Genomic DNA, 27,236 nt, shown 5'->3' on the forward strand with positions numbered 1-27,236 from the left:
ATTGTGTGATGTTTATGGAGATTCTTCCATGTCCAGACCAAGAGTTTTTGAATGGCACAAGCGATTTGTGGGATGCAGGGAGGATGATTCGAAGTCAGGAAGGCCTTGCACTTCCACAACTGATACCAACATCGAAAAGGTATCAGTTGTGAGTTCAGTTGTGAAAGGCAGTTGATTCGCAGCGACCGTCGCTCAACAATTCGCGTCATTGCGAAGTTGGAAAAGACAAAAAAAAACGGTTCGCACCAGTTTGGTTGACACTTTTGGCTTGTGAAAGGTGAGTGCCAAAATGGTGCCAAGGCTGTTGACTGAGGAGCAGAAAGCTCAACGATTAAATGTTGCCCAGTTGACATGCATTTTTCCAAGTTTGACACAAAATTTAATGTTAATTCATTGCTCAATCGTCATTCTGCAATTGAACCCCCTATCGCCAAAAAACTCAATCAGATCTCGCACGGCAATTTTTTTTTCAACAAGCAATTAATCACATTCACCTATGGCTCCTAAAGAGCAAAAATAATTGCGATATTGTGTCAAAAAAGCTGTTGAACAAAGAACACATATTACACCACACTGTAAAAGTGTTGATTACCAATGGTTAATCGTGTTGCGCAATCTGTGACGTCAGTCTCGTTTCTTTTTAGCCACACCTCGTACGGTACTATTGCACGGGGATGAGAACCATTCACATTCTGAAATAATAATTGTTGTTGTGGTTTCAAAATTGTATATTTCTGAAACAATCCTAATGTTAGTTTATATATTAAAAAAATAACTTCCATCTAATACTTAAATTATTTTATCAATTATTCTGAAATTCATTTGGTCTTCTTCACAAGTGTTTTCGTATTCTATATAATGGTAGGATGATGAAAATTTGATTTTAAGTTTGCTTCACATCATTATATCATGGTATGTGAAACGATATTTTGTATTTAATGCATTATTCAGTATGACAGTTTTATCCTGAAACAATTAATTTTGGCATTTTCCAGACAATTACATGCCACTGACTAAAGACCCAGTAACTGTACCAGCAGATGGTAAAATATCCATCATTTGGGAAACACTGGGACCAGATGTTACAGAATATGGAATATCTTATTTGAAACCTGACTCAGAAGAACCATACCAGGTAAGAAACAGATTTTCGAAAATATTTCATAACTGGGAATGGTTAGCTGAATACGGAAAGTCGGTTGTGCACTAACATCATGCCATCTCTCCTCGATATTTTATTCATTGAAGATAGGAATTTGATTCACATGTTTATCACAGGGGATAGAAGAGCCGATAAGACGGGCTAATCGCCCACGATAGTGTGCGAATATTTGTGAGTGACAATTATTAAAAGCCCTATAATTTGAATTACAACACTCCCCCTTTCTCTCCTTGAAATGCTTTCACTGTTATTACAACTTTCAATCAATCAATTATTTATTTTGGTTCTCTGACATAAACAATACAAAAAGTAAACAGACAAAACAAAATGCAGAGATACTCGGGAGACGGGCATAACTTAAAAAAAAGTTAAAAAGCGTACAATGTACGTGCCCGCTCACCAAAAAAACAAAACAAACACAGAAGAACGCGATTTACAATCGGGCAGAACTTTAAATGCAATTTACCAAAAACAGCAAATTGAAGTACATAATTGAATGTAATAAACTTCTGACAACTTCTTCTGTCTTTGGTTGCTAAAAATTGGAATCACAAGTTGGTATCCAATTAGGAGTTATTGCGAGATCACCAGAATTAATATATAAATATAGCTGATTTTGAATACTGTAAATACTGTGTAGGCCTATGGAATTCTTGCTTTAAAAGTCTTTCTCTCAGATCAAGAAATATAATTTATTTGAGTTTGCTTGATAGGGATTCTAAATACAGTTTCTAATGACTGTATGAGAGCATTATGAAAGTGAACACATTCAATTACTTTAACATCACTTTCCTTCTCTTTCCAGGTTGTGATTCCTGGTACATACACTAGTACTCAGCTGAGTGGATTAAGACCAGATGACGAATATGTCATAACGGTGATTGGAATGAGGAATGGTCAAGAACCAGTTGTCGTTCAGAATGTTAATTATGGAACCTCTGATTATGTTCCTGGTATGGATGAAAAATCAATTTATTTGAAACCAAAGTTTCATGAAAATGTGAAATAACATCACTTTCTTTTTTAGATGAATCTGCTGTAACGGGTTCTACCCCAACTGGTCAGGTGACCGTACAATGGTTCACAGACATAGAACCAGAACAATTAGAGAAAGTTATTGGTTATACAATTATCTTTGATCGAAAATGTTGTATTGGAGAACCCGAAATGGTATGTTTATGAGCTAACTTATTTGTTCATGGTTAGACATGTTAGGATTGCCTGTCTTTTTTTATAGAAGACAAATCAATATCAAGGATTGTTTTGTGTCTTTAAAATTGATGTGTCTTATTTAGCATGGAAATGGGACTGTATCAAATTTCCTTCTTCACACAATACTTCAAAGCTTAATATCAAACAGGAATAACGTGTGCTCTTTTCTTGTAGTGCTGAAGCACAAAACGTGGTTTATAACCATTGAACTCCCAAATATCGAAGTCTTATTTATCTCCCTACATGCTCTTCAACATTATAATATGTAAAATTTGATGCATTCAAATTTTAATGCTTTAGTTCCATGTTATATTTATTATTAAACTCAATTGAAAATAAATTCATTGGGTAGTTCATACATAAAAGGTGAATAATATTGTAATTTAAATGCTAAAATGTACTAGAATTACTATTTTGTAAATTCAGGCATATGTTCCTGGAAAAGATGCAGAATCGGCTACTTTAGGAATGCTGGAACCTGGAATAGAGTATATTTTCACCGTTCAAGCAACGACTGCTGATGGACAAAATATTCCTGTACCAGATATACAATTAATCAATGTACCCAAACTACCAGGTGAGTTTTATTTCATTATTCTTTTTATATATCAATTTTCTCTGAAAAATGTTAATAATATTTTTATTGTGTTGTACATTGGGATTCTCAAATTTGCGCAATTTATTCAGAAACGAGAGTGACTGGAGGTCTCAACCCACCCACCATTGCCGGAGTTGATGGCCAAGGTTATGCAGCAACTGTTTTCTGGAATCCACCAAGACAAGGTCGCATTCCTCTCACTCATTATGCAGTGAGCTATATCCCAGTTGACAACCTACACACACGACCTTTGACTGTGCTGGTTCCAAAAACGGAAAGATCGCATACAGTGACTGGTGAGTATTTTTATATGTTTTTTTTTTATACTGCTTTTGTTCTAAACAAGCGTCCAAAGCTGGGTGAGGGGATATTGTTTACCCTATTTTGTACCCTGGATGAAGTGGTGGGCATGGAATTAGAACCCGAAGTTTTTCCCCTGCGATGCTAACATAGCAGAGTCAGAAGTTTCAAAATCTATCCACCCAATCCATCCATTATCTGTTATAATCAATTATATTTCAGGACTCGCTCCAGATACCTTGTACCGCATACGCGTTCAGTCAGCAAACTTGCCTTCAAAGACAACTTCTGATGCTGCCACTGCTTCTTATCTCACGCCAATCGACTCTCCCGCAGTTACAGATGATTATGTGGAGCCAGTACCTACCGACGACACATCCATTTCAAATCCTGCCTTCACAACAACTCCTGCTCGAACCATTTCAATAAGAACGAGGCCATCTATCAGACCAGATAGAACAACCACAACAGGCATACCTGAGCCACTTAGAAGCACCAGTAGAACATCAACTTTGACTCCAAGTACAACCAATACAACAAGAAGGCCTTCTGCGCCTACCACAACAGTCTCAATACCCACAGATTTTGGTAATTAATTAGCTGAACATTGAAGGAAGCAAAATGACTGGTGCTTAGATAATTTGTTATTTGAGTAAATGACTTTTCATATTCATGCTAGACTTTCACCTTCGCTGTAATTTAAATATTTATTGATTTATATTTTTAAACAAGATTAGAAAACCGATAACCGAATTACTAATAAAATTAACAGATGATGACACCGATACCATAACTACGTCAGATATTGGACAGATGACTATAATGTGGGAACCATTCTTTACTGAAGACGAAAATGGACGGTACAGAATTGTATTTGAGAATCCTACCCGACCTGATGATATTAAGGAGGTTTGTTAATTTGATTTTAAATATTATTTGGTGTTATAAATACTGTACATAAAACCTAGATTTGTACTCAAAAACATATCTAACTACTTGATTCTTGATTGAAGTTTTAACTTCTATGAGTATATGCAGGTTCAAACACTCTTAATGTCAGCACTTACAAATTCAGTAGTTCTTTACATATATGCATCTGTTTGATTAGATTTGGCATGGGCAAACTACAGCCTGCAGGCCAAATCGGGCCCATTGGGAATTCAATTTGGCCCACCTGATGCTGCCACAACCAAACTAAAACCAAATTTTGATTTTAAGCTATAAAATAGCTCAACGAATTTGTTAAGATTGCGATTAAATTTAGTTTTTCCATGAGGCTAATTGTTTTCCTTTTTTAATTTTGTAACACTGTAAATATTGTTCATAAGATAGCTTTTTACATCACACTCTCATGGCACGCCAGTCTAGGTGGACAAATTTTTTGCCCCGTGTCCCAAAACCCTTGCCCACCTCTGGGTTAAACCTTCGCAGGAGGTGAAGTGTGATCATCTAATGAAAAAAACGTCTTCATGTGACAAAATTGATAGAATAAAATGAAACAAAGGATTGTGTATTGATACAATTTTATTTGTTTCATACCAGATAATACTACCCGATGATACTCAGACAGTTACGGTATCTTCTCTCGAACCAGACACATCATATAATGTACACGTTGAGGCAGTTACTGATTCAGATGAAATCTTTGTACTACCTGTGTCTACTACCGAAGATGAATTACCAAGAAGTACTTTCAGTTTAACTAATTGTGCTTAATGTTTTTTTTTTACTTTCAAATAATTTTCCTATTTTTACATGATTGAGGAGTTTGAAATTATCACGCGTCCCAGGTTGTCTTCATGAAAAATAAAGAAAAATAATCAAATTATTTAATTTGCATGGACTGTCAAGGTTAACTCAGATTAAGAAACACAATGCATAACAGAAGCAATTACGAATAGACGTTTGGTACTTTCCTCTCCCTCTTTAGCATAACAGGCGTGTGAATGGTATACAAAATTTTAGCCAAACAGAGGGAAGTGGACAACCCCAAGAAGGCTAGAAGTCCAATCTTTCCCCTATCATAATCATTCCACATTCGAGTAGGGTAATCAAGATCATTGTGATAGCGAGTTGCAAATGAACTATCTGGCCTTTGCAATGTAGTAATATTTTCAAATACTGTTGGACGTCTTGTTGTAAACCTATATTTATCTTTCTATCTTCAACTTTTTTTTCATCTTCATTAATTTCATATTTATTTGTTTGTGCTTCAGCACTTCATCCATACCGTCTTCTCTTCAAACCCACAATAACAAGCATTGAACCGTTCAGCAATGATGCAACAATAATTAACTGGGCACAACCTCGAAACCAGCATAGACCTGTTACTCATTACATATTGGAACTAAAACCCAAATTTTCTGTGGATCCCACCCAAACTGTGAGAGTAGAAGTCCCTGCCGATAAGACATCACACGTTGTTACAGGTATGTTGAAGCTTTAATTGTAGCGTTCAGAAAATATTTTTAATTGAATAGTATGATGCATTAATAGTTTTGAGCACTCATTCACCATTAGGTGTATATAGCCGACTAAAAAAAATCTTATACGGTAGGGAAGAAAATTTGTTATGAAGGCCTCATCATATAGCGAACCACGGACTTCCGCCCGGATACCATTCCATGTTGGGTATAACCGTGACGACGCGCGGAGGATGCGTGCCCGTACGTGGATCAGCCTATGAATGTATGTATATTAATATTATAATTTACATGTTTAATAGGCCTTCAACCAAACCAAGAATATATTGTCACACTGCAAGCTGCAAACAAACCAACAAAAACTCGTTCAAGCACAACGACAACGGAATTCATAACTGGTACACTCACCATACCTGAAACCACTACCAGACGAACCCATCGCACAAGACCTTCAACCAGACCGACACAGATATCTAGATTCACCACTCGAAGACAAGTCATTGTGGTACCAACTGAACCAACGCCTGCACCTGTCGAACCTTATGAACCAGTTGAAGTTAATATAACTTCTTCAACAACAAGGAGACCAATTCCATCAAGAATAACACCTATATTAACGAGACCAATTCCATCAAGAATAACACCGATATTAACGAGACCAATTCCATCAAGAATAACACCTTTATTAACGAGACCAATCAGACCACTTCCACGTACCACACAGCCAAATGAACCAAATGAAGGTGGAAACATCAAGGGTGAGGCATTTTCATATTTACCAATAAAAACAAGACAACATTCATTGTGACGTATTCATTCATTTCAAATAAACACGGGTTTTTAAAAAAAACAGAATGTAAAATCATATAGGAATAGCTTTGTTGAGTTCTCCAAGACGGAAACCTCACTCTACATTTTTTCTTTGGTGAGACAAAAAAAGCTTGAACCACATGATCATCCATCTCACTACATTTTTTGAACAAGCCTTTGCTGTAACACAATCTTTTATAACCGAAGAATGCTCCAAATGTTCACGTTGAATTTTATTTGTAATTTGATTTGATTTATTTGTAATTTTTCAACCCTTTTATATTGAGCAATATACTGAGTTCATGATATCATTACTATCCGCAGTTTTTCAATATTCACGTATTGTTTATATTTGTAAATGAGAGGTATATATTTTCCCATTTTCTCCTGTAGCCACCACCACAACCCCTGTCCCACAACCGACTGGAGGAACGGTGGATGAAGATATTCGCAGTGCCGGGGTAGATGCTCTTCCCACTTTCGATGGTCAAGTTATAATTAACTGGACACCTGCAGAAATACCTGTTGATCATTACATATTAGAATGGAAACCAAATGACAGAACCTCACCCGGGACAAATGTAAGTAAAAAATTCAAGAAACACTTTTACACTTTACTTCAAATAATACCAAGAGGTATTCTCACATATCGCGAAGATGAGTTTGTCAGAAACAAACTTTTTTCTAGGCTAGCAATGCATCCCAATATAATGAACCTTGACTGAGAAGTATGCTACACTTATCAATGCGTTTCTGAATGAGAGTGAGGAGACCTCTTTGAATTCTTCATGCGATACAATTGTGTGTGAACAATCACAGTACTTAAATCTGAACCAATGTACTTGTACCAATAGTTTTCACTACATCATCACCTTGGCCAATCAATGAATATAAAATACTGTTATATTTTTGAGGCAAATAAACATACATACATACAAATATAAATGCCGAAATATCAGCTATTTTAATGAATTTACTACTTGTTTAATACAATACTTAATGATTTATTTTTGGATAATGTATCTAGATAACTATACCTGGTGACACCAGTTGGACCAGTATACCAGAACCTACCAGTCGACCAGGCTATATTATTACGATATACACAGTTGACGATGAAAACGATCAGACCATACCGATTTATAATGTACAATGTGAGTATCAATACCTAACACTATTCCACCACAGTTACCAATTATCTTTATGACTATAACCATGGCTCACTTTTTTTTATAACAAACTCTACACATTTCTTGGCACATTCATCAAAATTTTTCATGTAGGTTTGAGAGCTGAGACATATGAACAACTCTGAGAACACGGATCACACCAAACGTGACTGACAGTACACTGCCTCAAAAATCAATCAATCTATTTGGCAGCCCAAAATGCCCCTTACAGAGAAAAATATTCAAATGGAAACCACATTTTTTTTTATGCAATTCACAGTGTCAAAGTCACCAGATAAACCTGACGGATATATTCTGAGGTTCAAGCCATCAGAAGAAGATGAAAATCCAGTAACTGTCACTGAAATTGATACTCAAGAGGTATAAAGTTGAAATTTAGGAACTTTTATTAGACAATTAGTAATTTGCTTTCAACATGGCTGTATAAAATCAGGCAATGTCAGTGTAATCATGCACATGCATTTTAATTATTCTAACACTTTTACCACAGAATATTTATAATTTACTATTCATATTTCATATTCAAATTTAGATACTGCAACTATAATATATATTGATTTGTAATTTACAATGAAATTATACATTAATTGCCATTTGCAAGTAGATCACCGTATTAGCGTTTTAACGCTACACTCTGTTTATCTGAAGTATAGGTTGATGACACTCAACATTGTATGATCACCAAATTCAGGCAGAATATTCTTCCTTTATTGAGAGTGTTCTTGTAATTTTGACAGATCTTCATTCCTGGGAGTAAAACATCTGTTACACTCCCAGAAGATGAGTACGCTTATTTGCCTGGTACTGAAAATGGAGGTGGGCCAGATACCACAATAATTACTGGTGAGTCAACCTAACATTTCAGAGTTTAAGACAGTTCCAATGAGGTGTTCGTAAGTAACCGCATTGGAGTAGGTAGCTGTTCTAATGGAAAAACCCAAAACGGATGTAGTCTACAAAATTTCAGACTTCGTTTAACATCAGACCATCTCAATGTAGCTCGGGCCATCTATGATCTTATATTATCTATGTTACATTCGTAGCTCAACACGTTTACTGAAATATTCAGTATTTTTTTCAATTTTTTTAAATTAGAAGTATTGATAATATGGAATCAATTGGTCCATTAGTTGCGAAGAAAAGCGATTTTTGCAACAATACCCACTTTGCAACAGGCCTATTGATACAAGACATTGTCATTAATTGAATCTTACTCCTATTTTATCTCATATTCTTATTATACTGTTTTATTCAGATCGTGAGTACGTAAATTGGATTCAGCCAGTTGAAATTCCCGCTCGCCGTGTTGGTGGATCTAATACGGTAACACTACGATGGAACCCAGTGACTACAACAGAGACATCACGAGTCAACAGATTCCGAGTGGAATTGGTTCCAATCAATGATCCTACTGCAAGAAAAATAGTGACATACGTTCCGACTAATGCCCCCATGAATATTCGAGGTTAGTTTTGATTTATTCTTATCAAACCAGCACTTACCACAATGTTACAATCCCCCACACCAGCGATTTTTGAACTTTTCCCGGAACACCTATGCTTTTATCTCTCCACCACAAAAATAAACGGTAGAATTGATATTAAAAAAATCTTACAAAAGATTTACTTTGTGCATAAACTTACACAACCGGCTTGTCACAGATTCTTTTGAGGTTTCCAGTTTCAAGCTGACAATTCGTTTAGAAGGGTGGTTTCTAAACAAGTTAGCCTGTGGTAAAATTAAAGGGTTTGATGTAAACTTGACAATCAAGAAGGTAGGCTGACGGTCAATGATATAGAACGGTTAACAAAAGCGCCATGCTTCCCAGACTGTAACAAAGTCTGTCAGCCTGTTTGGATAGCAAGACGTGTCTGCCTGTTTGCCGCTAGTTGGGAGACATATTTAAAATCCAGAGTACAGCAAAGATTGCCATGGCGACCAATTTAGTCACAATTATGATTATTGTCTCGTGGAACACTCCAAAGAAGCTCGCGGAACAACAGTCTACTGTAGTACATAGTTTGAGAAATGCTGCATTACACATTTAAATCTTTTCTTTTATCAGGTCTGCAACCTGGTGTATCATATCGGCTGTATGCAAAATATATACAAAATGATGGCGAACATCGCACAGGAGACATAGCTACCGATTTTGTAATTCCTGCTTTTACCAGGTACAAGAAAATGTCCAGGGAATAGTACACCACGATTGGCAATATTACATACACACCTTTGCTAAATGCATTAAGTACCTTGGTACCTTTCAGTGATTTGAAATAATAAGTTTTTCTTATTTTGAGTATCATAGATAAAATGTTTCCTAGAATTTTATTACCGTATCTTTCTAATTAGGCACGGAATTCCTGTTACTGAAAGACATTTTGGGGTTAAAGAGGTCTGGATGAGAGAACTTGGAAGATCTGGAAATCTTGTTTTACAATGGAATGAATTTCCTGGTGCTACTAATTATACTATTGAATATGAAGAATCACCTGGAGGCACTTTACAGCGAGTAAGGACTCTTTGCCATTTAACGTGTCGCAATCAACGATATATTATTATCAGTTCTATCATTAATTTTGTCGAAATTTGACCAATGTTACCGATATGCTCATTGGTATTATCTCATACAAGATGTTTTGATATATTAGATCACATTGACATCGGATATATTGATATTTTAAATATTGGTGTAGTTTCTGTGATATGGTTTTGGTAGTGAGTGAAAAACCACTATTTGTACATGCACATTAGTTAAGTGATGCATTGTATACAGACATCATGAAAATTTACTTCAAAAGGAATAATTTCACTCATATATATAGCAATCTTTGTATATTTTAAAGGATTTTCTATTTGCAGGTTGATCTTAAGCCAGGGAAACGTTCGATCGTGTTGCCACGTCTTCCGCCTGGTCATATTTACACGATTAACATTTATGCCACAGTGGATGGTGTGCTGACAAAGATTTACACAGTTACTGTGCGAAGTAAGCAGTAAAATAGTGAAGTTAACAAAAATTATTCTACCATATTTTACGGGCCATAAGGCGCACCAGATTCTAAGGTGCAATGTCAATAAATTGCTTAGATTTTTTGTTTTTTCATACATAAGGCACATCGGATATAAGGCGCAACAGTTTTTAAAGCAATACCAGTATTGGTTTGGAGTGTAGGCATTAAAGCATGAAGCACTACCTGATCCATACATTAGCCACACCAGCTTGTATGGTGCATGATTGATTTTAGAAAAAAAGATTTTGAAGTGCCTTATTGTCCGTAAAATACAGTATCAAATGTTTGATGTGTGCTTTGTGTTTCTTTGATGTCAATTTTTTCATAAACAATTTTCTGCTTGTTTATGATAATCTTCTATTTAGTCATTATTATTTACAATGCCAAATTTGACCATGTTAAATTTCTTAATTCGAGTAGTTGCTGCTTTACTGAGTCAAATTGCTGTTAATATTTCTATGAAAAGGTTTTAAAACTACTCGGAAAGGTAAAAAACTCACTTTAAAAAGTTAAAGGATGGATTCTAAAATCTTAAATATGCTCATCAAATATTTGTTTGGACTCATATCAGACTGTGGTTAAAACAAATAAAAGAAATGTGGCATGTTATTACCACTATTCTCAAGAATAATTAAATATTAAACCATAATTATGTGCCGGTCATAATGTATCAATACATTAAAAGCAAAAAGTAGGATGTAATTGATGTATTTGATATTTTCTGCTTATCTAAGTAAATAACAGCGTCTAGTATTGAAAACTCAAATCTCTATGACAGGAAAGGTAACAGGACCATCTCCTCCACCAAAAGTAGAATGGTATAATATGTTTGGACACAGTGTCGACTTATCCTGGACTCCACCACCAATGTACATTACTGGCTACAGGATAACATATAGACTGGGTATGTTTTAGGTTTAATCCACACCGATATCATTACTCTCTGAGTAGAGCAGCATTAATTCAAAATTCAAGATTTAAAACTTAGATATTTGATTTTTTTCAAAATGGAGATCTTTAACTACACTAAATTATGAATAAAAAAGTTTTAACTCTATATGATGAGACTTATGTAGCACCTTATAACCACTATTTTGTATATAGTTTTCGATTTGCTATAACAATTTTTCCAACTCTTATGCGCTGCTAAGCAATTGACCAATGAACAGCTACTAAAATTTAGAATAATGGGAATTTAAAATTATTGCATCCTGTGAAAAATTTCTGGACATCAACATAGTCAGCATGGCAACCACAAAGTTAATAATGAAAAGTGAATGATCAACTGACTCAATCCTTCTCCATTTCTTTCCTTAATGCCACAGTGGGAGATATAATCTTATAATACAATTTTCTTATTCAGATGCAATATTTTTTAATATTTATTCAGTAACGACAGATGATTCTGCTCCTGAGTATGTGGTCAATATACCAGTTGATGAAACAACGTACACACTGACTGATTTGATTCCTGGTGAAACATACAATATTATGATTCAATCTGTCCGAGATGAAGAAATCAGCAGAGCTTTCACTTTCCCACTGCGTATGCTCATTCCCACTGTTCGCAAGTATGATTATTTTACGCAGTGTTATTATTACTTTATTTATATTCTAAAAACATTATGCATTCCTTCAATACATGGCCTTATTGCTATTGTACGCAATGTTCGATAAAAATATATTAAAAATAGTCTGCTTCTTGTTACCTGGTATTTGGTAATGAAGTTTAAATAATCATTTTCAAACAATGCCCCTATTTGCTGCATCAACCCATTCTATTTGTTTCAAATGACATCATTTTAGTTTTGTGAGTGGTTATTTTGGTCAGAGAAATAAATGCATGATGCCCTCCAGTAAGGAAGTAAGGAAAAATCAGAAGGCTTTACAACATAATACATGTGAAACAAGATTATTTTGCAAGTCTAGCTATAATTTTTGAATTCACTATAATTTTCATCTCCTAGCGTAATCTTTTTTATTTTATATCCTTCCAGAATCTACTTTCAGCAGACTTCTCCGAAGGTGATAGTAATCCGATGGCCTCTTCTTCCTGAGTACGTCACAGGTTATCTCGTGCAAGTCAGACAAGTGTCACCACCCGGACCAGATCTAATACAACCCACAGTTCTACTACCTGATCAGTCTGACTTTACTATCAATAATGTGCAGCCGGGTGAGGAATTTTAATAATGATGACTACTTGTGTTTGTCAACATCCAGTATTAATATTTTAACTCAAAATCTCTAACCTGGTATCACAGCCTATAGTCTTATGAATAAACAAGATTCCAGAGGGCTCGCAGGTTTCGAATTCAATGAGAGGATTACTGGACTCCTCGCTGCCGTAGGGTGGTTTATGTAAGCGCTGGTCAGTTACGACTTCTTTCCACCATCAAGTCCATGCTTTCGAAAACAAATAACTAACTAATCCCATACCCGTCTTATCCCTTCCCTCTCCCTCGGGATAAACATGTAAATCCTATCCTATTTCTTTCTTTTTCGATAATATATTATAATCGTGACTTCGTTATCAAATATTCAAAGCACTGTTGTCTTTTCTCACGCTGTAAGGGCCTATGATGATTTTTATTGCTTTGTTGTTCATGCAGATGTGCGATACGAGTTCTCTATTCAGACGATGATTGGAGACAAACTATCTGATCCAGTTAAATTACAGCTGTGGATATTGGCAAGTTTCTTTTTTGTTTATATTAAAAAATAATAGTGAAAGATTGTTTTGATTATGTAAATACAAATTCGAAAAGCTGAAAAATTTAAATCTTGATACAAGAAAATTATAATGAGGGGAAAAATTTTCTAGTCAGTTTTGTAATCGAGATCTAATTATCACGACATTTTTCATTCTTCCATTCAGAAAGCAGAAAGTCAAATCTCTAGAGTTGAACAAAGTGGAACATGGACTGTTACTTGGACTGGTGATCCAACCAATGTTGACCACTGGAGAATTGAAGTCAGGAGGTTGGGTAGCAGCGAAATTCTGTTTGAAGAAGACAATATAAGTCCATATACTACAAGGTAGACAACTGTCATTTCTATAGTTTCTTTTGTTCGACTCCTAGTTCGAGGTGGTGGTCCCAGATATATTTTAAGATTTTTCAATATGGGATGACAGCTGAGTAGGATTCAACCTAACCAATAAACGCTGTAAAACGGTTCTTTGAGAACATTCTCAAATATATTGTGATATTCTTTTTCAGTTACCAATTGCGGAACCTCCCACCCGGCATCGATTACATTATTTACATATATGGTGTGAAAAATGACATCAGTAGTTCTCCCATCCAAATAAGAATTCCTGCTGATCCAAGTACGACTTTAACTGGACAACAAATAACACACAGAAGAGAAAATACTTATGCTACCGGACAGCGATTGTAAGTTTATGAATGATTGATATTATCGATGTAAAGTTACCCTTTGAAGATAACGGGTAACTAACTTGAAGATACTGTCAAATTATATTAAAAAGAGATGTTGTATAAAGTATAACTTGATATCCTAATGATATAAACAATTATAACATTCTTTTCAAATAGAATTATTCGAAAATTGGGATTCATTGAATTTCAATTGAGCGCTAGTTTTAACTTTGTACATTTACTTAATTGAACATTTACTTCAGGGTTCGAAGATTTTATTTAAAGAGAAGACCAAATGAAATTGAGATCGAACTTATTCCTGTGACAAGGGTTGACAGTAAGTAATAGATTGATTATCGTATTTTTCGATCTTCCCATTATCACTCAAATTTTGATAACTTAATTTTTCGAAATGATAAAACTGTGCATTTGTGTACATGTATTAACGATATGATGTGACTTGACTCACATAATGAAACATTATTACGCCGCGTAATTGTTGTGATATTGTCACAAATTTTAAAGAGGGTTTACTCGGAACTATCTGCTTGATTCACCATACTAATGTCTATAATTTAACTTGTCCCTCAATCGTAATTTAATATTAAATATTCTCCAAAAGATGTTTTTCAAATATTTTCATAATAAAAAATATAGTTTGCATCCCAATGAGAGAGAATGATTCAGATATATACATTCTTTCACTAAGCCGTTGTCGTTCCTATTTTTTTTCTCTAAAGTTTTTTTTGTTTTTCTAAATTATAGAGTATGTAGTAAAATACAAGAAAAGTACAGATATTGCATATACAAGTGATGGTGTTAGATTAATTCCTGGAGACCAAAGTACAACTGCACTGATCGAGTACCTTGAACCAGGAATCGCATATAATGTTATAGTTATCGCTTACAAAGGTGTGTATATTGATTATTTATACATTCTGGTAATCTATGGGGTAGATCGTACTAGAGATATCAGTAGGGTCGTATAACATATTTTCATTGTACCGTAACTTTTGTTGAGTTAAGCGCAAAAATTAAAAATAATCAATGAAATGACTGTGCGTTATGTTTGTTTCTTCTGTGTATAATGGGTGACTTGGCATACCAAAAAAACGAAGCCAAAATCTTGACATCATCGAATCGTTAATCCTTTCTACCTGATTTGTTTTAGTACCTAAGTCATTGTATATTGTTTAAAAAAAAAATTTATTAAACAGGTGATGCAAAAAGCGAAATGAAAGTAAATGTGAATACTCCACAAAGGAGCGTTATCAGACAACAACTTTTGCCCCTTCAGGAAATCCAGAGAATTCCAGATGAAACTGGATTTGTTATTAGATGGAACCCGCCAACAGTGGTAAGTAACAAAAATTTTTGATTTAAAGCAGGGAGGGAAACAGAAAACTTAATTTCAAATAATGGTGAAGCAGTTTTATGTTAAAAAATGGATGGTTTGAAATATTGTTCCCGCCGTATTTCTAGTCAAGTATTGCGTTACTAGTGGATTTTTGTGTCTGGACAGATTGTATTTTCTGGCCAATGTTTCCATACAATCTGTCTGTTGATTTCACAACGACCACAATTGTTACAAACCAATATTGATAAGTTTACAGTGGGAGAATAAATGAAGGTATATGGTTGTAAATTGAAGATCAGATCTAGAAGTTACCATAAAATTTGTTTCTTCAGCCAATATTGCACTACACTGTCAAATATGAATATACCGAATTGTCGGAATCAGAAACAAAGATTGTGTATGAGCCGTCTATTCACGTGCCAAGTATCTCGCAAGGTAATTCTTCTTCATTGTAACTATATATTTGAAACTTTACACATAATGTTTGCTGTATTCGAAAAGGATATTTATAACACTTTTTGTTTTTACCCTACAGAATCTCTTTGTGTCTTAATTTAATTTAATACAAATGCTAACGATAGACAAGATTACTTTATTTCATGCGGATAAGTTATCTGAAAACGTTTTTCCACACTAAACCATGCAAATTAGGAATGCCTTTGTTGGGCTAAATTACCATAGCATCGTTTCGTATTGCTACTATTTTTTCTAAACTCTGATCAGGCAAAATATTCTTTGATTTCAAAATTTGGCCGTTGATCATTTGAATAAATTTGTATATACAGAATACCGTTAGCAATCAAGAATTATTGAATCACAATAACTTTAATATTACCACAAGTGTTGCCAGCATTCTATCATTCAACGTTCTGTGTCACTTGGATTTTTATTTTTGAACGTTGAAGAATATACCTTCGCATTCAAAGTTTGTTTCAGTACGAAAATAAGCATTTTTAAATTGCGTTTTTGCAGGTCACTCTGCAACTTTCGAAATTAGCTATGTAACTCCTGATGGCCGCACAGGACCCAAGTCCATTATGAATGTGAGCTACCAAACTCCCAGAGTGAGACGTCCAGCGACTGGGAGATTTGATCCATCATATCTGTACGGTGACGAAGATGATATAGAGGTAAACTAATCATAACATTGTAATTATGTTTGTAAGATCGACTATTAGTTCCTGAATTTTAAAATATTCAGCTTCGTACGTTGTCTCTAAGGGACACGCATTGTTGTCATGTATATGATATGTAACCAGTGAAATCCGCGGTGGGTGTTGTGGAATAGCTTGATGAAGTATATCAAATTCCCAATGTAGTCTAATTATGTTTTATCTTTTCTTTTACGAACCAATTGATGGGTTGATAAATTAATTAGTATTGTAAAGTGAATGAAAATAAGACGTCATGGCGTGTTTTATCTCTAGTTTAACATCTTGTTATTCTTCATTTAGCTTCTACATAATTATGTTAAATAAATGAATTTCGATTGTTTATCATATTATAATCGCAAATAATCATATATAAAACATATCTATAGATATTTAATATTAATGTTATTTTATTTCAGCTTCCTTAAATTTGTTGCTAAAGCGTAATAATAACGATGCGAAGAATTACCAAAAAGAAACAAAGATTTACAGAGCCAGCATAATCAACCAAAGAAGCATTTTTGTCGTTTTTTTTCTTTTGCGTTTTTCTTTCGTTCTCTCGTTCGTATTTAGCTAATCATAGTTTTTCATCTTTACGTCGCAGTGTTAAAGCTAAATAACAGTTTAAAAAATCGTACACTTGAACACTATAGTAATTATTAATGAAGTGTTGGTATCCTATTGTATCATGAACCCTTTTTCTTCCATTGAAATTGTACATGAAATCGACACATCGTTGTACAGGTCTCCCAGAGATAGTGTTGTGATTTTTCTCTCTCATTTTTTAACGAATATTCACTTATTAGATTTCAAATATATCTCAAATAGTTGACTACATATTTCACATATAGGTTATGACTTATTGATGACATTACATTAATAATCTACATGCAACATGAAAAATTACTTACCATTTTTTGTTGATGTAATATTGCATGTAATTATTACTCGATGCTTTAGAGCGATCTCTTTGTATGAATGATTTCTGATCTTGATATTGCAAATAAACGTAAGAAAATAAATAAATACGATTGAAACAATGGGATATCAAGAATAGACATAGGTAGGTCAGTTGTCTAGAATCTAGATGAATCGGAATCGGAGCATACTTATTTCGACCGAAGTGAACGTGAAATAATTGACCGGAAATATCAGTATAGTTCTCCAATTATATTCACATCTCCTTCTGTGCTAAGGTTCGACATTTTGTCGGCCATAAGTATATATTGCAGTAGTATGTTTTATGTCCCCCTAGCAATGACCAGATACTGAACGCGCTAGAAATTTTCAGTTGCGATATGATTTACTGAAGGTTAGTTGCTTTTCAAAAGCTTACAAACAAATGTCTCTTTTGTCAGAAACAGATGTTCAGAAACATGATACGTAAAATCAAGTTAGTGAAACATTGATAGTAAAGACGTTTGTTCTAACTCTTTGCACAGCTTACGAAAATCGTGTAAGGTGCTGAATTCACAGCATCAATTTGATTTATATTATTAATTAATTTTTTTTCAACAACAAGAGCGATGGTGAGGTGGCAACCTTGTTATATATAGCTTGAGCCGATTTTCAAACACGTTTATACTGTTGCTTATACTGTTTGAAGTTCATTTGTTAAACCTTTCAATATGGATATAAATGTCTATATTTATTGTAGACTTTGAACTCCTGTACTAAAAAATGTCTGGATTTAAAATGAAACTACCTGATATTATTCACGTTTAAAATACTGTATGGAAATCAATACAATCAGAAAGACAGTGGCGAGTGTTGGAATGAGTTGGCATAAAGGGAAAAGTGTTGAACAAGTGACTGAAGCTGCATTATGGACAATCCAGCTTGTACACAACCAAAGGTTTTAAAATAACAAAAAATACTCTCTAAAACCATTAACTCAGAAGCACGGAGAATAAGGAATCAAGGATAATCTGATGTTAGCGTCTCAACCTTCCGGGAACTTGCGTACAAAACCCATCATGCGGAGTGTATTGTTAGTAATTTTAATTGATCATTGGACCTCATTAAGTTACGTGCGGAACGCACATAATAATGGTGTGAGTAAGCGGTTGCGGATTTTGTACTTCGGTAATTATTTCTTTTAAATTCAGCCAGGTGACGTAACTTCCTGTTATTATTTAAGAAGTAGATTGCAGGAATAAAAGTTTAAACTCCGCATTCAGTCATTTGAAATTGTCTTCAATAGAGCAGTAGGGTTGCCAGCTTAGTGAATAATCTCAAGAATTAAATTTTTGCTGCACGGACGAGTTGAGTTATAATAACCAGGGTCATAAAAAGAATTGAAGCTTGGTAGGACAACCGCTATCAATTCGACTGTAAGCATGTCTATTGAAGTCTTCCTACAACGCCACCAATAGTGGCAAAAAAGTAACTTCTTATTTCATATATATAGATGGGCGATCGTTTGATTCGAAATCTTGGCGTGCGATTAGTGGCGATTGTTGGAAGCATTGTCTGGGGAACTTACAGTACGATTAATCTTTTTGAGTCTGACAATTATATCTGGTTTTCTTATTTCAATCAGCGATTGTCTACAATTACCTTTTTCAATTTTAATATCATTAACAGGGAAACTCTTTCCAGTGCGCGTAATAATATTTCTATTAAAATTGCCCAACGTGATGGAGAATTCCAATGGCACGATTCTTGAAGCAGTTGCAGCTAATACTATTAGTTTTAAAACGGTACTAAATTATAGTTTGTATTCAGCAGTGAATAATACGAAAATGAATACTACGGCTTTGACTAATTTAACAAAATTAAACTCAAGTGCACCAACAGTAGTGGAACATTATGAAGTCGAGATATGGTTGACAGTTTGCCAAATTATCGAAGGCATTCTCCTCGTTGTTACAATATGGATACTGGTGTCTATGATTATGTATGGATACAAAGCTAAAAAATTTGAGAGAAAGGGTGGAACACCATGGCTTAACGGTCGAAATTTATATGTCTTCTGTGTAGTATCTGTTACGTCCATTGTAGTTCGGTTTGCGTGGGCACAAGTGGTAATTGAAGTACCACGAAGAAGTGATTCTTCGGAGTTATGTGAGGCAATTATAGACATTACCGGAATTTCATATACAATGTGTTTGGGAACAGTCTATGTATTTTTATGGCTAAGACAGCGAACGATCTACACCAACCCCAAAATAAGAAAATTAACGGGAAATTGTGCGAATTATTTAAGCTGGATTTCCATGATTTTGCTATGCATTGTAGCAGCTGTGCTAACATGCATCATCACAGCACCGATGATGTATAGAGCCGGGCCTCATGGTTGCATAATAAAAGAAGGGGTAAATTATGAAGTATATTATGCTCTTGTATCTGCCTCGTTATTTCTCTTTCAATTTGCTCTACTAGGATTGTTTATTTACCCAATAACAAAAAATACAACTTCAAAAAGCGACTTCGCAGCAAAACATGATTCCTCAGATCATCCAGAAAATACGATACCTTTGTTTCGCTTCTGCACACCTAATGGACAACATCTAAACAAAGTTGAAAAAATGATTCGTCGTTCTGTGATCAGTACATGCGTGGCAGTAGCATCAGATGTCACTTCCATGCTCGTCGTTAATTACGTCACTGTACCAGTCGGTCTTCCAATTTCAGTTGGTGTGACGTTGTATGACGTCAGCATCCTAATAAATGTATTTTGTATGTTGATGACTTTTGGTAGTCACAGACGCATCTTAACAGTATTATGCGGGCATAATAATAAAAAAGTTCCGGGTTCGTCAACAGAAACTGACGAGTGTGCATGAATTGTATGAATCTAACGTCACAATAATCGTGATTATACTGTACGTTACACGGCATCGATAACGTAACCCAATCTAATAGCTGTTACGAAAATATTCCTTATTTGGGACAATAAGCTTCGAAGCCATGCATGAGTTAAAAATGTCCCTCGCCATAAGGTCCTATTCCATCAACCGCTCATATTTGGATAACCAAGTATAGCAGTTACGGATTTGAATTCCGGGTAGTACTGATATATTTATGTTGGAAAAAATAGTCGACAATATGAAATCGGTGCATTATTCAACAAGAAAGCATTTCTGGACGTTCAAACTTTATATATATATATATATATACATCAGTGTCCATCAGCTTTTTAGTAGTCATTTCTGTGGCTTATTATGCTTTAATTTTTCGGCATATTGACATTTACTTTCAAAAGTACGTAATGCGATTTATATTTATAAACATTTTTCATTTTGACCACATTGTCACAACTTTTTACTTTTTTTTTATAATTTTATCGATATATATTACCTATATTTTTCTCTGAAGTTGTAATAGTCTTATTCTGATACTCAATATTGTTTTTCTTGCATATTTGATAGTGTGAAGCGCACATATACTTAAAAACACCTATGGAATTTCATAGCTCGGTGTTACTTACCGTTTTTACGATGTAAAATAAAACCACGCATTCCGAAAAAAAAGCTAAATTATACAATAATACTTGGTTAATTTTAAAAAAATCGTCCTGAGGTAACGATATATATATATGTGATTTGACTCCAATTCAAATTCAATGTGTTTCTACTAATTTCGTTACAAATGTCTTTATTTTTCAAATAAATATATATGTATACAGGGTGTCTCAAAAGTAAGTACAAACAATAGCTCACTTTTACTACTCATTCTTACTATATCTCCTGAAGAAATGAAAGCTCCATGATGAGTCCCTGGAAAGGAAATCAAAATACTTATTTTTGAGACATCCTGTGTACGTGAAAATTACACGAGCAAGTACATGAAGAATAAAATTACTTGGGTGTGTATTGTGCTTAAAAGTTCTAAACCCCAGCTCTTTGAAAAAAGTCAAAGTGTGGTGCCGCCATGAGACGAACAGGGATGAGTCTCTTCTAGTGATTGGATTCTGAGTGAGTGCGGGGCCTTGCTTTGACATTATTTCCTTTTCGAAATGACCTAAATAAAAAATCTATATAGGAGCAACGTTAACTCACTTCTGGTTGCGTGAATCCGCCGCAACTGTATTTGCTTCGGAAATGGCCCGCGGTCAAAAAGGTTGAGAAATACAAAATTAGAAATGCGGATGGCTGTTAGTCGTGTCGAATGCAATTGTTGGTACACTCGTGCCTGGCCCAAACACAACGCAGTCGAGCTGCTGAATTTTCAACAATATAAATATTATAACAACCTAAATTTATGCTGTGGTATAATATAAGTTTACTTTAGTGGTGTACAAGATGCGTCGCGATTAAGAGTGCGTTTTAGATATTTAATAGATTGTGGGCATACCACCGCCATTGAAGATGTTATCGAACAACATTAGTAGGTATTCGGACGACCTTATACAACTTCCATTGCGAACGAAGTATAAGGTATCAAAAATAGACAAATAAAATTTGTTTTAATCTTAAATGTAAAGAATAATAAGTAGAACAAGGGCTCGTAAAATTGCGGAAACATAAAATATATAACCAAAAAAAAATACAATTCCTCATGAAAACGATACAGTGATTTTAAAACACAAGTTTCTAGAAAGTCTTTTCTGGTGAATTGTATATATACAATTGAATGATGTCAAAGATTTTTCATTTCATTCTTGCTTTATTTAGAAAGTCTTTTCTGGTGAATTGTATATATACAATTGAATGATGTCAAAGATTTTTCATTTCATTCTTGCTTTATCTAGAAAGTCTTTTCTGGTGAATTGTATATATACAATTGAATGATGTCAAAGATTTTTCATTTCATTCTTGCTTTATCTAGAAAGTCTTTTCTGGTGAATTGTATATATACAATTGAATGATGTCAAAGATTTTTCATTTCATTTTTGCTTTATTGTCCGGGTTGTAACGTTGTCGCAATATAGCAAGTACAGCAGAATGCTTCTGACAAATGTTTTAAATGAATAGAACATTAGAGTTCAGAAGCCCCCGGCGGTCAATTGTATAAGAATATAAAAAGCTGAGCAAAAATAATAATACTTTCTTCATGAAGTACTTATTGAGAATTATTTGTTTCTACTGTTTCAAATTTTTTTTTTGAATAATTCAATCCTATTTGACACATACCTATATCATTGGATACGAAGAGTAATAATTGTTTGTCTCTTTGTGGGAGCAAAAGTCGCCTTCTTTCGCAACTAAAGAACAAAAACAATGCCAACTTCTCATTAACTAAAAAAGTCATTAAATGCTGTTACTTCTGTATTTTTTCAAAGTTACGTTCGACTAAGAAAGAAGAAACTAAGAAAGTCAATAAAATACATTCTAGAAAACACGAATAAACGAAAAAATAGACAAGGATACGTGAGCACCTTTGCCGTTAATCAAATAACCCCATAAACTTTCTTATCTCCGATGGAAATTTAAAGTCGGTATTTCTTAACTAAACATGGCATGGGCAGGCACACTTCTCCGATTTCAAGGCTGTTCCGGTATCAATATATATGAAATGAACACAATATTTGTCTAAAAAAACGTGGGCGCTTGGGAAAAGGGCTTTGAAAAAAATGTTAGGCTTGGGTCTTTGCTGTAATTATTAGCATTTCGTGTCCATATATTTAAGCGTTGCTCTCTTGTTTGAAGTAGTATAATAGTAATGGTGAATGTGCAAATGAGGGCTATTTTCTATGCTATTCGTTGAGTGCAAATAGATACCGTTTCGCTTTTTGAATCCCTTGAGATACTCGAGGAACCTCTTGCATGCTCTTGATTGAGGTTTAAGCTAGTTTCTGCGTAGTAATCGAGTTTTAAAAATCAGTGAAATTCAACATTCGTTTGATGCTTGTCTTTCGATGTTGAAAACATTCTTTATTTTCGGTTTCGTAAAGCCATGTCCGAAGATCACGAACTTCCCGTCGTGCAATTTTTTCGGTGAACACCGGTCGTTCGGGGTTTGTTGCATTGTACGAAGGATCATAAATATCTTCAACATTAATTCCGTGAATTTGACGACATAACTGACATAATCTAGTTTGCCTTCCGTGCATTGGCAGTGACAATACTCCCCTTTCAATCCATCTAAAAGTTTTTTTAAATGAAAAGTATTCATTTTGTATATCAGAACATACGTTTCTTTTAGGAAATCATTTAATTTTCGTAGTATATTACTTCTTGCTATGACCAAGGATAAATGAAACTATCATATTCGAACTGACTGAGTTGCTGAATCTGTAGATAATTACCCGATTAAATATGACTTATCAATTGATTGTGTTTAGAATGGACGACGTAGTTCATATGGTTTAAATTTAGAACCTAAACCGCAAAATAGGAGATAAGGCTTACCGTTGTGATCTAACTGTCTCTAATCGTGGTTAGGATTGAAAATGAATATAAAACGTGGTTCAGAAACCCACTTACTTGAAATATTTTAAATACTCGTTATCATTTGAATCCAAAAACTTTATGTATTCTACAAAGCTTTTAATTGAAGAAAAGTCCTCTACAAATATGAATGAATCTGTAGGTGCTACGGCTTCATAGTCGTCTTTCTTTGCTCCCCATACTATTGGAAGTATACCGGCTCTTAAACCATTTATGAAGAACTTTTCTGTAATATAATCTCGACAGTGATATGCGTTTTCAAAAGCCAGATAAAATTTATATTTTTGAAGAGAACTTTCAAAATCATGGTGCTTCTCTGTTTTAATATTATCAAAACATTTTCCAAAAGTATCCACTTCCAATCCAAATTCTATCATTTTCTCGATCAGCTCTTTTCGTACTGCAGCGCCCGGAGTGCTGTCGCAGTTTGATACAACGGCAACTGCAATATCAGTTTTATTAACTAATAATTTTGAAATATTTTCGTGTTCTTTTCTATCCATTTTGTCTTTCAAAATTTGATTCAATGATCCGTATGGATGGTAAATGCCCGAATCTCTCCTGAAAAGAATTTTTCGTTATTATTCGCTCAATAAAATGTTATGAAACACTCTTTGAAGTGAAGAAATCTCCCCCAGAATATAAATGAGGCTATATACCAAAAACTATAAATGCTATTGATACCATAGAACGAGCAAATGCAAATATTTTCGGTAATTGTCACGATCTTATACATGTAAACCTTTAACATATTGTTATAACTTAACTTAACAAAAATTAGGTTGAGAGATGGATTTATTATGAAAAAATTGAAATTGGATGAAGTGCATATTAAAGGACGTGGAAACCAAGTAGGTGTGGTAAATTGCGAGGTAGCAAATAAACTAAAATAAAACAAATAAAAACATGGTTTTCTCGTAATGATTCCTTCAAGTCAAAAATCCCACTTTTGCCTCTTTATGAGTTACAGCTTTAAAGAACACAATTGTGTCGAATTTAATCAAAAAAATACTTTACACACTCACCTATATGTCTGTGTTATATTAAAACGATATCTGTTTTCCTTTTTCAAATACATATTTCGCATTGTGTATATTGATGCTGGTGACTCTGCAGTGTACCAAACGTGTAGCTGATCAGTCCGTCTGGTAAATTTAATGGAGCACATAAGGGTTTAGGAATATTCGCTACGCTAAGCATACTATATAAATAGATGAACGGGATTTCACGCGAACAAACGTAGTTTCTTTATTGCACAAACCTACATTTCGCTGATTTGTTTTGGGTAATCAGACCAGTATATTATGGTATACTGCTTATTTTATAAACTCTTTTAGACTTACCTAATAATGGGATTGTCCGAAGAATTGAAATGATTATAAAAGAAGATAACTGCGCCTGTGTCCGGGTGGTATATCTGAAATATAATGACCATTTGTAATACGATCAATATGAAACTAAACTATATCACCAAGGACACGAAAGCTTTAAATATGCTATGGATAGTTGGTTTAGGCCTGATTAGAACAGCCTGCAATCCCTCTTGATCGCTGCCCATAAAAGTGATTTGAGTTTTTTGATATTAGGTTGTTGCAAACTTTTTTTTACTATACATTTAAAGTTTTAAAATTTATAACAACAATCTCATTTACTCGAACTTTCTGTTTTACTGTGCCTTTCCCATACGAGACACAGAATATCCAAATTTCGCTGACGTATAGGTAGTAATTTTTTGCAATTATTTTTGTATTTTGGTTTTATTATTATTGAACATTTATTCCCTCAAATAAGAACTATATGCTATGCTGTTTGAAACGGCAGCCTAAATTCGGAAAATATCAAATAGAGTAAATCTGCAATCGGACATTTGAAATGCCTCTACCATTCAGTGCGCCAGGTAACTTATAGACAAAGACTGAAAGCAGATATCATTTCAGTGCACCAACCATTCCATCGTGTTGATAACATATATCATAACTTTTATCAAATTGATATTGCCTATTTACGAATTGCTATCAAACACGGCATTGAAAAAATGAATATTCAATTTACCACATTTAAACTGAGAAACTATTTAGAAACCATTGAGAATATGCACAAAATCTAATATTCTGACGTTAGCAATTTACATACAATAATTAAAAATCAAGATTTTTTTACCATGCTCCTATTTTGCGTGATTATGCATTTTCCACAAATCTCGGGAGGCAAATTTTTGTAATCCATTACATGTTTTCTCCCGTGCCATTCAAGAATATACTGAAAAACGTATACTCGTGATAAAACAATACTAGAGTAAAGTAACATGACGCGATAGAAGTGCAATGTATATACCCAACAGAGTGATGACAGAGTATTACTTCTTAAAATATTACTACTTAAAATTGACTTGTAAGGTATCGTGCTCTTGCAGGACTTATCTCTCATTGGTTATTTGAGTAATTGATAGTTTAACTCAGAATCTATTATTTTTTGTAATGTAAAAAAATGAATTTCAATGAGTAGGTGATAATTGGAGATATTGCAATTCATTAAAAGTATTTGTGTTAAGAACTCGAGAACCTGTACATCGAAGCGTACTCGGAACTATCGCGAATACATTTCTATCACCATGATAGGATGTGATTGCATCATGTATGACTCGAAGTCATTATCATTTACTCACTTTCGTCTTGTTCTTTGCTCGAGTTAAAATCTGTTGTAGCATTTCATTTTGTTTCATAGTTAATTTAGGATTATGTGCTAAATTATCATCTGCAAACTTTCGTTTCATTGTATCGCTCATGTTTTGAACTCTTATCTCTTTTATCACTTGTGACGTCAGCTTACTGTGTAGAAAAATATAACATCCTGTTGTCAAAAAAAATACAAAGCTAATCCAAATTTCGTTTCTTGCCATCAATTTGGGATTTTTGTTCGAAGTTATCCTCTATCTACCTATTCAACAACCATCATATTGCACAACCGCAAGCCGAATCGGCTAGGCTAATCGGTGAAATCAAACCCTGTTAAGCAAGACCAACGCCCCAGGCAACACTATTTACTATTCCAGTGAAAATTAAACGTTTCTCATGGTACTTCTAATTCGAATAATATTTGCTATTTTATTTTAGTTAGGGATTTGAGTTTTTGTTTATTTCATATTATACCTTTGTTCAATACTAGACAATAATAATCAAACTTTTTAGATATCTACCTACGACTAGATAAAGCTGAAAGAACAAGTTTTGGCGGGTGTTTTTAAATTTGTGTGGACATTTTACTGGTCTTTTTAATATAAAAAAATTCGCATTGCCCGATCA

At 34.2% G+C, this 27,236-nt stretch overlaps 3 protein-coding genes across 3 annotated transcripts in view; 2 read left to right on the forward strand and 1 right to left on the reverse strand.

Annotated features, from left to right (window-relative positions):
• Positions 1 to 13,452, forward strand: part of LOC120330347 (uncharacterized) — a 53,940-nt gene extending 40,488 nt beyond the window's left edge. Inside the window, exons 73-94 of the mRNA XM_039397254.2 lie at positions 996 to 1,135; positions 1,968 to 2,115; positions 2,190 to 2,332; positions 2,801 to 2,951; positions 3,062 to 3,268; positions 3,495 to 3,860; positions 4,045 to 4,181; positions 4,815 to 4,959; positions 5,489 to 5,701; positions 5,998 to 6,453; positions 6,899 to 7,086; positions 7,533 to 7,659; positions 7,955 to 8,055; positions 8,433 to 8,538; positions 8,951 to 9,160; positions 9,761 to 9,869; positions 10,048 to 10,207; positions 10,558 to 10,684; positions 11,488 to 11,613; positions 12,100 to 12,280; positions 12,707 to 12,885; positions 13,322 to 13,452. Of these exons, the coding sequence (XP_039253188.2) occupies positions 996 to 1,135; positions 1,968 to 2,115; positions 2,190 to 2,332; positions 2,801 to 2,951; positions 3,062 to 3,268; positions 3,495 to 3,860; positions 4,045 to 4,181; positions 4,815 to 4,959; positions 5,489 to 5,701; positions 5,998 to 6,453; positions 6,899 to 7,086; positions 7,533 to 7,659; positions 7,955 to 8,055; positions 8,433 to 8,538; positions 8,951 to 9,160; positions 9,761 to 9,869; positions 10,048 to 10,207; positions 10,558 to 10,684; positions 11,488 to 11,613; positions 12,100 to 12,280; positions 12,707 to 12,885; positions 13,322 to 13,434 (3,833 nt within the window). The 3' untranslated portion in view covers positions 13,435 to 13,452. The remainder of the gene's footprint in view (positions 1 to 995; positions 1,136 to 1,967; positions 2,116 to 2,189; positions 2,333 to 2,800; positions 2,952 to 3,061; positions 3,269 to 3,494; positions 3,861 to 4,044; positions 4,182 to 4,814; positions 4,960 to 5,488; positions 5,702 to 5,997; positions 6,454 to 6,898; positions 7,087 to 7,532; positions 7,660 to 7,954; positions 8,056 to 8,432; positions 8,539 to 8,950; positions 9,161 to 9,760; positions 9,870 to 10,047; positions 10,208 to 10,557; positions 10,685 to 11,487; positions 11,614 to 12,099; positions 12,281 to 12,706; positions 12,886 to 13,321) is intronic.
• Positions 13,453 to 18,981: 5,529 nt separating this feature from the next.
• Positions 18,982 to 22,623, forward strand: LOC120330129 (uncharacterized). Its single transcript, XM_039396970.2, has one exon. It carries the CDS (start codon positions 19,240 to 19,242, stop codon positions 20,386 to 20,388), a length of 1,149 nt encoding a protein of 382 aa, XP_039252904.2. The 5' UTR covers positions 18,982 to 19,239; the 3' UTR covers positions 20,389 to 22,623.
• A 74-nt stretch (positions 22,624 to 22,697) lies between these two features.
• Positions 22,698 to 26,910, reverse strand: LOC120330128 (alpha-(1,3)-fucosyltransferase 7-like). The gene is made up of 6 exons (XM_039396967.2): positions 26,600 to 26,910; positions 26,095 to 26,193; positions 25,278 to 25,351; positions 24,960 to 25,079; positions 23,971 to 24,495; positions 22,698 to 23,628 (listed from the first exon to the last, which is right to left on the reverse strand). Exons 1-6 carry the CDS (start codon positions 26,831 to 26,833, stop codon positions 23,358 to 23,360), a joined length of 1,323 nt encoding a protein of 440 aa, XP_039252901.2. The 5' UTR covers positions 26,834 to 26,910; the 3' UTR covers positions 22,698 to 23,357.
• Between the last annotated feature and the right edge of the window lie 326 nt (positions 26,911 to 27,236).

This window comes from Styela clava, chromosome 12 (genome assembly GCF_964204865.1).
Source record: "Styela clava chromosome 12, kaStyClav1.hap1.2, whole genome shotgun sequence".
Classification (NCBI taxonomy): Eukaryota; Metazoa; Chordata; class Ascidiacea; order Stolidobranchia; family Styelidae; genus Styela; species Styela clava.

Excerpts from the sequence above, each read along its gene's own strand:
- LOC120330129 (XM_039396970.2), top strand. The coding sequence starts at position 19,240 with ATGGAGAATTCCAATGGCACGATTCTTGAAGCAGTTGCAGCTAATACT.
- LOC120330128 (XM_039396967.2), bottom strand. The coding sequence starts at position 26,833 with ATGGCAAGAAACGAAATTTGGATTAGCTTTGTATTTTTTTTGACAACA. Across the intron at positions 26,194-26,599 it reads GAGCAAAGAACAAGACGAAA|TATATTCTTGAATGGCACGG; the intron begins GTGAGTAAATGA and ends TACGTTTTTCAG. Across the intron at positions 24,496-24,959 it reads AATATAACACAGACATATAG|GAGAGATTCGGGCATTTACC; the intron begins GTGAGTGTGTAA and ends AATTCTTTTCAG.